The sequence below is a fragment of the Gouania willdenowi genome, chromosome 21, assembly GCF_900634775.1.
Source record: "Gouania willdenowi chromosome 21, fGouWil2.1, whole genome shotgun sequence".
NCBI lineage: Eukaryota > Metazoa > Chordata > Actinopteri > Blenniiformes > Gobiesocidae > Gouania > Gouania willdenowi.
The window spans coordinates 36,399,649-36,410,940 of NC_041064.1; the positions used below are offsets into that span (position 1 = coordinate 36,399,649).

General features: G+C 36.5%; 1 protein-coding gene across 3 annotated transcripts; it reads left to right on the top strand.

The window, feature by feature from the left end:
• Positions 1 to 147: 147 nt before the first annotated feature.
• On the top strand, positions 148 to 7,045 carry mmadhcb (metabolism of cobalamin associated Db). Of its 3 annotated transcripts, none has more exons than XM_028436406.1 (8): positions 148 to 182; positions 848 to 897; positions 987 to 1,134; positions 2,970 to 3,193; positions 3,283 to 3,367; positions 4,124 to 4,254; positions 5,384 to 5,470; positions 6,744 to 7,045. In XM_028436406.1, exons 2-8 carry the CDS (start codon positions 889 to 891, stop codon positions 6,945 to 6,947), a joined length of 888 nt encoding a protein of 295 aa, XP_028292207.1. In that variant the 5' UTR covers positions 148 to 182; positions 848 to 888; the 3' UTR covers positions 6,948 to 7,045. The 3 variants fall into 3 exon arrangements, with proteins under 3 accessions (XP_028292207.1, XP_028292206.1, XP_028292208.1); XM_028436405.1 differs by having other exon boundaries at positions 159 to 306; XM_028436407.1 differs by having other exon boundaries at positions 163 to 306; positions 857 to 897.
• The last annotated feature ends 4,247 nt before the right edge of the window (positions 7,046 to 11,292 follow it).

The window sequence follows — 11,292 nt, forward strand, 5'->3', positions numbered from 1 at the left end:
TCTATCTATCTATCTATCTATCTATCTATCTATCTATCTATCTATCTATCTATCTATCTATCTATCTATCTATCTATCTATCTATCTATCTATCTATCTATATCTATCCTCCTGTGCAGCAGGGGGCGCTAAGCTGTAAACAAAGGTTCTTAATGCTGAGGACGCGCATGCGCAGCTTCAAGGTGAGTGGTAGCTAGGTTGTAGCTATGTCTGAAGAAAAACACACTTCAATAAATTCTTTATACGTTTCTAAATAAGCGGAAAACTACACGTACGATTTACCGAAGCGATAAACGTGGAAACTGGGTGAGTTTGTGACCTGCTGGTGTTTAAACTGTTGTTGGTCTAACTGGTGACTAGTGTTTCCTACTGTGTTTATATAAATCAGGCTTTAATTTAAAAATCTTACGACTGTATTGTCATAAAAATACGACTTATTTTAATAAAATTACTTTATTCTCAAAAATATTACGACTTTAATCTCGAAATATTACAACTTTAATCTTAAAATATTATGACTTTATACTCATAGAGCCCTTTTTTTTAATGTAGCCCTAATATGCAAATGTAATACATATTTAATCAAGTCACCTATTTATGGAAGCTCATTTACGCCAGTAAAAGTAAAATTAAGAGTAAAATAATAATAATACAAAATAATTAAGTTTTCACCATTAAAAAAACCCTAAATCTATTAATTATAGTGTATCAATTAAATACTTAGGCATTTTTTATAATCATTATCAGATTACTTTTAATATTTAATTTTCCTGGTGTAAATGTGCTTCCTTCCTGTTGGTATTGACACATGTCTAATATCTATGAACTAATGTACGATGTGTTCTAGAACATTCAGCAGCCTCTGCACACAGACAGAAGAACTCCAGGATGACCAGTGTAGGTCACACCTCTCTGTGGTCAATCATGACCGTGTTATTATGTTACTATGGGATGTTAGTAGTAGTGCTTGTTTACCTGTGTCTCAGGTGATGTGCAGCAGAACCAGGTTGGTCTCCTACCTACCAGGACTCCATGTGCTGGTGCATCGTGTGGCTGCAGCACGGACCTTCTCTGCTGCTGGATCAGGATCAGGTTCTGATGAGCCTCGTGTGGCTCTCAGTCCCACTGAGTCAGGTACAATATTTAATATGTAATTTAACTGTTTTTACTGTAAACTCATCCAGTATGGGGAAAATGTATGTGGTAGAATGTCCAATAATTTCACTGAATTGCAAGGCATTATGGGGGATGTAGGCAGAGGAACGGCTTGAGCTGCTTCAAAGTAGCTGTGTTCGTTAGTAGTTTCATGTTTTACCACAGGTGAAAGTAATGGATTACAAGTACTCACGTAACTGTAATTGAGTTGCTTTTATGGTAAAGTAATTTGTTACATTTCTACACCCACCAGTTACTGAGTAAATTATTATTTTTTATTTTAAAATGATGAGTATTATGAAACTACAAAAAATAAAATGACCAGACAACAAATGCATGACATCATAGCCGACCAATCAGATTAAACCTAATGCATCACATTATAACCGACTAATCAGATTAAATGTAATGCATCACATCATAGCTGACCAATCAGATTAAATGTAATGCATCACATCATAGCCGACCAATCAGATTAAACGTAAAGCATCACATCATAGCCGACCAATCAGATTAAACCTAATGCATCACATCATAGCTGACCAATCAGATTAAACCTAATGCATCACATCATAGCCGACTAATCAGATTAAACGTAAAGCATCACATCATAGCCGACCAATCAGATTAAACCTAATGCACGGCACTAAAACATCATTGAATGGAGGTTATTTTCTCAGTTTTAGAGTTTATAAATATATCTATAATTAGAGCCTGAGAATTCTTTAAATTTTGAATTGAATTTATTGGTGTTATTTAATAAACTGATTTACTTCATGGTCAGATTTAACACTTGTATGGAAGGATAAAGCTAACCTGTCACACGTCTGTTGAATAAATGTTAAAATAAATCCAATGTCACTATTCATCCCAACTTGTGAAACACAATGTTTTTTTTAATTATATTTCACTTGTTCAACGACAGCTGGTCCCATTAGACAGTAATGTAAATATTGTGATTATTACACCAACATATCCTGTTAGTACTGCTCTCAGTAATTAACTATTAAATCATCAAGTTCGATTTAATTATAGGAAATCAGAGTGATATTATCAACCATAACTTTGTGTAACTCATTATCAACCATTGGAGTTATTTTTGCTTTTCATGTGTCTTTTTTTTTTTTAGAAAATAATTGATATAATTGAGGAAATAAATTAATTACATACAATAACACTGATAGAGTGATCCACATGCACAAAATATTATTAGCTCTTTGATTCAGCAGCTATTGTTTCCCTTTTATTGTGTAAATGTTATTACTGAATCATATTCTAGTGTTGATTTATTCAATTTAATTTGTGTTTGTAAGGAACCTGTTTACACTTTACGTTGGGAAAAATGGTTTTTTTTCTATATCTTATTTAATTTCTTTAGAAACTGTAGGTCTATTAAACTTCTTTTATACTTCTGTTTGCATGATGTTTTTAAAGTTTTGTGTAATATTTACATGTTGTTAAGAGCTAAAAACCCATAGTTTCCCTACATATTACGTCTTTTTTCTGTAGACGCTCACGTGCTACTTACAAACTTCTCTCTAAAAAAGAAAGGCTCTGCTTTTCTTTTATGTGTTTGTAGAAGCTACTGTGCATCTTCATCTGTAAAAGTCTCCAAACTGTAACTACATTATTTTTAATGGCCCGCAATCATTAAAAAAAATTTTGCCCTCATAATATTTTCATAATTTCATACCCACATAGACGCTGGTCCTTTGCTTTGTACAGATCATTGATTAGATGTGTAATGGTCATACAGTATAAATAGAACAACATTTCCTAAAACCACGTTGATAGTTCTTCTTCTCTGGTTCTAGGGCTGAAGACGGTCTGGCCTGAGGAGAAGCTGGGCCCGTTTGGAGCCCAGGACCAGCGTTTCCAGCTCCCTGGTAACGTGGGCTTTCATTGTCAGATGGATGGACTGGCAGAACACAACAACAGTAAGAGCCATCGTCCCACAGCAGTGCCTGACCTACTGACCGCTGAGTCCAGCAAAGACAGACACCAGCTCATACTGGCCCAGTTCATCAGGGAGTCCATGGTGAGCTGAACCATCAATAACATGAGCTGCTAGTACAAGGCTGACCTCTGGTGTGTGTGTGTGTGTGTGTGTGTGTGTGTGTTTCTCAGAGTGAACAGGTCCCAGTGAAGCCTCCGTTTGACCAGGCTAACGTAGAGTGTGTGATCCAGTCGTGTCCTGAGCTCCTGAGGAAAGGTTCAAGACTAACTCCTTGTGTCCCTCACATGGTCTTAGTGTCCCTCACATGGTCCTAGTGTACATGGTCCTAGTGTCCCTCACATGGTCCTAGTGTCCCTCACATGGTCTTAGTGTCCCTCACATGGTCTTAGTGTCCCTCACATGGTCCTAGTGTCCCTCACATGGTCTTAGTCTCCCTCACATGGTCCTAGTGTCCCTCACATGGTCTTAGTCCCTCACATGGTCTAGTGTCTCACATGGTCCTAGTGTCCCTCACATGGTCCTAGTTCCTCACATGGTCTTAGTCCCTCACATGGTCTAGTGTCCTCACATGGTTCTAGTGTCCTCACATGGTCTAGTGTCCCTCACATGGTCCTAGTGTCTCTCACATGGTCCTAGTGTCCTCACATGGTCCTAGTGTCTCTCACATGGTCCTAGTGTCCCTCACATGGTCCTAGTGTCCTTCACATGGTTCTAGTGTCCTTCACATGGTCCTAGTGTCCCTCACATGGTCCTAGTGTCTCTCACATGGTCCTAGTGTCTCTCACATGGTCCTAGTGTCCTCACATGGTCTAGTGTCCCTCACATGGTCCTAGTGTCCTCACATGTCCTAGTGTCCTCACATGGTCCTATGTCCCTCACATGGTCTTAGTGTCCCTCACATGTCTCGTGTCCCTCACATGTCCTCGTGTCCCTCACATGATCTAGTGTCCCTCACATGGTCCTAGTGTCCCTCCATGTCTCACTGTGTGATTTTATCTTTTCCATCTACAGACTTCCTGTCCATGTTCCCAGAGGCTCCGCCCACTGGTCTGATGGTGATCACAGTGACTCAGCGGAGCCATAACGATATGAAGAGTTGGTCTGCTGAGGTGGACCAGGAGAGGGAGCTGCTACTGGACAAGGTGAGCGCTGACTGTGGGGGGGCGGAGCCACAAACGTGATTGTATCTGATCTGAATCTGAGGGTCATGTGGTGATAGCAGCCATTAGCTCTCCCATCCACTAGGTGTCAGCCTAGACCTGAGTTCTACTGGTGTCTACAGTTACTGTATATTGCATAGGCACACAGGAGTAAGTTGTTGTAGAACAAGTGTTTGCCAACGGAGAATCATATTTTGGAGTCATTTTGTATCTTTTTATGTTTGCTTTTTTGAGTACATTTGTGTTATTCTATTGTGGTGTTTAGTCATTTATCTCTTTTTGTGTTTTTATTGTAGTTTTGTGTAATTTTATTTGCATTTTTAGGCCTATGTCAGGAGTAACGTTGTGTCTTTGTTTTTTGTCTGTTTTTGTTGTCATGTTATTTGAATCTCTTCTGTTTGGGGGGAGGGGGGTAATTTTGTGTATTTTTAAGGCATTTTGCATAATTTTCTGTAGTTTTTGTGTGATTTTGGAGTTATCTTGTGTTTTCGTTGTGATTTTGTGTAATTTAATTGTTTGTTTTGTATCTTCTCTTTTTCAGTTTTTTTTCCAGGAGTAAATATGTAATTTTGTTGTGATTTTGTGTCTTTTGTAAATCATGTATTTTTCTTATAATTTTATGTGTTTTTGGATTAATTTTGTATCTTTTTTTTTTGGTTTTACAGTAAAATTTGCATAATTGTGTTTTTGAGTCATTTTGTGTGTTTTTGAAATCATTCTGTGTAATTTTGTATTATTCATTCATGTTACATCTTATTCAGTTTTTTTTGTTTTTTCAGTGTAATTTTCTGTTGTGGTGTATTATTATTTCATTTTATGTGTTTTTGGTTTCATTTTTTGTGATTTTGTTGTTTTGTGTAATTTCAACCTAATTTTCTATGTCAGGAGTCATTTTGTGTATTTTTGTTCTTAATTTATGTGTTTTTAGAATCATTTTGCACAGGCAGTCCTGTTGCTCGTCTCTGCTTTAAACGTTTTAGTCTTTGGATCCTTTTTCAGCTGCAGAATGTCGTAGATTAAAATGATGTTCAACAACCTCTCGTCATGTCTTATGTCTATCACTTTCTCAGATTGGATGAAGAAGTCAACTCACTTTTTTCTTCTTCTGCAGTTTATTGATGGAGCGAAGGAGATCTGCTACGCTCTGCACAGGGAGGGGTTCTGGGCCGACTTCATTGATCCGTCGTCAGGGCTGGCCGTAAGAATACTCTTTTATTGTGATTGTTTTGATTTTATGGTCAATCTTATAAATGTATAGAGATTGCTGCAGTGTGTTATACTGCTCAGTGATAGTTCAAAGCTAATAAAATATCACACATACACGTAATTAAGTTTAATTTCATTGGCTAAAACTTTCACATTTTTAAATGACTAGAATTTAACTAAATTAATAAACATGTTCGTTCATAAGCCTGAGGCTGTTATAAAAGTCACACTAACATACTATACACTACAAACTAGTATATACTGTCTAGTATATACTAAAGGTATGATTTAGATGGTTCCCAATGAACTATACTTCCATGTTTCCCAAGATGCATCTGGAACCTCCAGCGTTAAAAACCTTGTTCACACTGAGGCTAAATATCTCTGTTGATTCTCGACTTTTACTTTGAAAGTTCTGAAAACATTAGAAGTGAGAAAGTGACCAAGTAGAATATCAACATGTGCTCATTTGATCCATAAAACTCACGTAGACACATTTCATTCACCCTCCATTGGTCTACTGACTAAACTTCCTGTTAACTTCAAAATAAGAGCCCTATTTACAAAAGGGTTGAAAAACTAACGCAAGACAAGAAGAGATGCTTTTATTTTGAAAATTGGATGTCCCTGGACCATTTTACATTCAGCTCCCAATGCATCATGGGACGGTTGAGTATGACTAGTGTGCATACTTAAAAGATGTCCCCATATAGTATACGTCCTGGTATTTCTCACATACTCAATCTGTTCATACTTAGTTGGCGAGTAAATCACGGACAGTTGAAGGACTCCCACCCAAAAAAACTTCTATTCTCAGGGTTCTATTTGTGTGTAACTTCAGCCACCAGAGCGTGTCAGCTCACTGTTTAAGGGTGATTAAAGGTCCTTTAGGAGAGCTCTTCTTCTCTGCTTCCTTGTCTACTACCTCCACAGTTCTCCATTGGTCGACTGACTGAACTACAGACTAAAAGCAGCACAAGTTGTTATTTTGACTGAAAAAGTTACTAAATGATCTAAAAATCAGGCTGAATGTTTGACTCCAATAGAAAACAGTGGGATGTTTACAGGCAGTGGGGCCGTGTGACATCCTGTTTTTAAAAGTTATTTACAGGAATATGGTGAATAATAATGTGTTTTGTTCATCATAGATCTACTAATAATAACATTTAAAAGGGTTTAAACCAGATTTGTAAAAACAGTGAAGGATCCCTTTAAAGCACTGCTGACTGACTGAATGAATGAATGAATGACGTGTTCCTCCACAGTTCTTCGGCTCGTACACCAACAACACTCTGTTTGAGACGGACGACAGGTACCGATACCTTGGTTTCCAAATGGAGGACCTGGGCTGCTGTAGGGTCATCAGACATTCTCTGTGGGGAACTCGAGCCTTCGTAGGAACTATCTTCACTAACGCACCGTCCAACGCTGTGACCATGGAGAAGCTCCAGGACAGCACGTGTGTGTGAGCTCTGGGTCACGTTCATCTGTATATTATATTATCAATCGTTGTATATTTCACTCAGCCTGTAGAAATGAAATAAATCTGGATTATTTTAACACATGACAGATCTGTTCCTTTATCTTCAACAATAAGATGTGACGCACTCTGCGCCCCAATATTTGTTTTTTTCTCAGTAATTTTGTGTGTTTTTAAGAAATGTGTCTGTTTCTCGCATTTTGTATGTTTTTGGAGTTATTTTGTGTTGTTTTGTATAATTTTACAGTTTTTTTGTATGTCAGGAGTTATTTTGTGTATTTTTGTTATTATTTTATGTCTTTGGATTTATTTTGTATCTTTTCTGTTTGTTTGTTTGGTAAATTTGTGTGGTTGTGGTTTTGTGTATTTTTGAGCCATTTTGTGTTTTTCTCATTTTGTGTGTTTTTGAAATCATTTCGTGTAATTTTCCATCACTCATCCATGTGATATCTTACTGATTTTCATAAAATATTACATAACGGTTCAATTGTACAAACATGTTCCATATCTTCTGATTATCTAAAATTGTTACAGTAAAATAGGAACATAATGATTTCCTGTGAAACGTAATGAAAATGAACATTTGCATAAATTAGGAGAAGTAAAGTGTTAAATGATGAAACTTAAAGTGAAAGTGTAGTATTAAATAAGAGCTTTTTAAACTTTGAACTGTTCGCTAGCTTTGAAGTAGCTCACAGGCTCAGAAATGTTGTTGACCCCTGAAATAAAGAGTTTGACTCTAAACTAGACATTAGAATATCAAAGGAAGCTGATTGAAGAGTTTTTGTGGATGTTGATCTGATGATGTCATTCACATTCTGTCTGTTCTCTCCTTCTGCTGCAGTTATTCTATTTATCACTAGATGGCGCTGTTCCGTTGATTTAGTTTTACTATGACGTAAAATAGAAGCGGGAAACACCCGGATGTTACAGTTGCTTCAATGCAGTGGTTCCCAAACAGGGGTACGTGCACCCTTAGGGGTACTTTAACACATCTCAGGAGGTACACAGAAACATTTGTCCATTTTTATTTTTTCTAAAATTATGAGACAAATTTCCACTTGTTCACAGACATTTTCATTATCTATCGATAATACTTTGTGACACAATTCTTTAAAATACATTTAAAAAGGTGAAGATCAACACCTAAAATGGTCAAAACATCAGAAAATATGAGTGAAGCTTTCAGACGAGCTTTCTGAGACAAATCGACAAATAAAGGGGTACTTGCCTTAAGACAGAAAAGATAAGGGGTACATTGACCTTCATTAAAACAGATAAAAAGCTTTGATTATTGTTTTGATGAAATGGGATTAGTTTATTCTGGAATCATCATCTCTTTGTATTCTTTAATGTTTAATACAGTCGTTCTACATGAGTAGATATATTGTGTTCTTTAACCTCTGGAAAGCAGATGTTACTGCTGTCCTCGTGGCTCTTCATGGTGCAAAGCTTCTTTTTTTATTGAATGAACTGAAACAGATCAGCTGACTGAGCGTGAGAACAGGTATGAGCCCAACATGGATCAGTGAACAACCATGACACGTCCTAAAGTCTCAGCAGGAAACGAATCCCTCATTGGAACAGGAAGTAGAAATCTGCAGATGGAAGGTTTGGTTTCAGGGACAGAGCTGGTTTTCACTCTGAGTGACGACTGTAACTATAGAGGAGACGCTCTTCAAAAGTCATCATCTCAGATTCTGGATAGAGGATTGGAACTGATTATGTAATCCAATCTTGGTTTTAATCCAGATCAAACCTTTAGTTTGGGTTTTCAGAAGTTTTTAGTAGAAATGGGATCACTTTGATCCAAATAATCTGGATTAAACTGTTCCATCAGAAGAGAAGGTTCAGTGTGGATTTCACACCCAAAATCAAATGAAACTATGTATCAAATAGTTTGATCATGCAGTATAGCCTAGAAAATATACAATTTATTCATAGGGTTTTAATTAGATGAATTCATCCATCAGCCTATGTTGATTCAATAGGTTATAACAGTAAAGACCAGGGATGAGCTACTGTTATCACAGCAAAAATGTGATTGTCTGATGTAAGGGTCACATTATTAACATTAATGCCAGTATTAATAAGAATAACGACTAATCTAAGCATTAACACAGGAAATAACAAAGGATTTCTTATTGTTTGTTGTCTTTTTGTGTAGTTTTTAGTCATTTTGTGTGTTTCTGAGTCTTTTTGTGTATTTATCTGTCATTTTGGGAATTTCTGCTGGAATTTGTGTATTTAATGTATGTGTTTTTGTTATTTCTTGTGTGTTCATTTTATATTTTGTTTATTGTCAACCAGTGCCTTTTTTAAAAAAAAAATTCAGTATTTTTCTGTCATGTTGTTTAATTGTTGTTGTTAAAGAGTTTAAGTGGTGGTTTGTGTATTTGATGTCCTTTCTTGTGTATTATGAGTCTTTTTTTAGTGCATTTTTGGAATTCTTTTTGTGTTTTGTTGTGTTGCTTGGCATATTTTTGTTGACATTCTGTGCATTTTGCTGTTGTTTTGTATGTTTTTGGAGTTATTTTGTGTATTACTGTATGTTGGGAGTCATATTACTTCTAATTTCTTGATTTACAATTTTTGGTGGATTTGTTTTGGGAGTTTGGCCTCATAAAATAATCCCCAAACAGCTCGATATTGATGACAAATAATTTAATATATTGATGTAAATTCATCACAGTCCAAAAATGTTTTTTGGTTTTTGAAGTAGGAGGGATTAGAACCAAATCCAGCTCTCTGATTGGTTGTATTATTTTGAATGCCCATGTCAAGCCTGAATTTACTTTCCCCGTCCCCTTTTTAGCATATGGTGCTAACTAATCACTCTTTTTGCTTCACTAGTAAAGTCTACATGTGCACTAGTAGTAATGAATAATACTGTAGTTGATGTGACTGATATCGTGTTTTAAAAGCCATCAGATGTTCAGATAAACCTTCAAGTTCTTCTTTAATGGAATCACTGCAGGAGAACTAAATATGTACATCTACATCTATAATGCAAGAAAGGTCTGTGTGTGTGTGTGTGTGTGTGTGTGTGTGTGTGTGTGTGTGTGTGTGTGTGTGTGTGTGTGTGTTGTGTGTGTGTGTGAGTGTGGTGAGTGTGTGTGTGTGTGCGTGTGCGTGTGTGGTGTGGAGTGAATATCTCCTGACGCAATGTCTGATCAACCTGAAACTTTGTCAATGGCTTCCAAATACCCCGAGTGTGTGCATCTGTTATTTTGGAGTAATTTGGTCATTTCAAAACCAATTTAAAACCCATTTGAAATGATCAATGCACACTGTAAAACATTGTTTTAGAACACTGATGATGTCATCAACAGTGATGTCATCAGAGTTCCAATCAGTTCCAACTGATGATATCATCAACAGTGATGTCATTGGTGTTCTAAAAATGTTCAAACTGATGATGTCATCAACAGTGATGTCATCATCAGTGTTTTATTCTATGCTAATGCTAATGCTAAGCTAACGCTGTCTGTCTGTACACGATAACTTGAAAAGTTATAAATGGATTTTGATGAAATTTTCAGAAAATGTTGATAATGGTTCAAGGAACAGGGATGTCATCAGTGTTCCAATGAGAACATCCAACCTTCAAACACATACTCATCTGGCCATAATTGACACCTCTACTTAAGCTCCCACTATATAAATACATACCTCTGACGGGCACTGTACTAATATCCATTAATATCATAAATAATAATACATGTAAATAGGGTTTATGTACATTTCTAAACAACAAACATGCATAACATCTGCTATTCTAGAGTAAAAAGGAGCAAAATTAGCATAAATAGCCCTTAAATCATTACAAAGCACAATCATATATTAGAGTTATATATATTTGACCCCATGGATATAAACACATGCACATGTAGCACATTATTCTGTCACACACACAATAACTACAGTAACTGTGTTTTTCCAGGACCAGGTTGGTCTTCAAACTGTTCCAAACGTCTGCTTTGACTCCATCCTTGTTCCTTCTGTGGTTCTCAACCAAAAATAAAGGTTCCAGAGATCAAGGTCTCCCACTGTAGCTAAAGGTGGTTGAACACAGATGTGTCATTAGCATGAATAAGGTGTCATGAAGGCTGTCATTAACTGTTGTTCACTGAATGATGACACCTTTGGAACTATGTTGCCATTTTTTGGAATAGGTGGAGGGATCTAGTGGGATTAGAGTAATGAACAACACTCAACGACAGCCTTCATGATTATTCATGCTAATGAGAGATAATGTCAGCCTTTATGTATAAAACTTCAAGTAAAGTGTTACCAAAGTACATGACGAATGGTGAATGTGGTTAAATTGACAA

What these genes read in the sequence shown, in the direction of transcription:
- mmadhcb (XM_028436406.1), top strand. An exon ending in GGGAGCTGCTACTGGACAAG is followed by an intron (nt 4,255 to 5,383) that starts GTGAGCGCTGAC and finishes CTTCTTCTGCAG; the next exon opens with TTTATTGATGGAGCGAAGGA. An exon ending in ATCCGTCGTCAGGGCTGGCC is followed by an intron (nt 5,471 to 6,743) that starts GTAAGAATACTC and finishes GTTCCTCCACAG; the next exon opens with TTCTTCGGCTCGTACACCAA.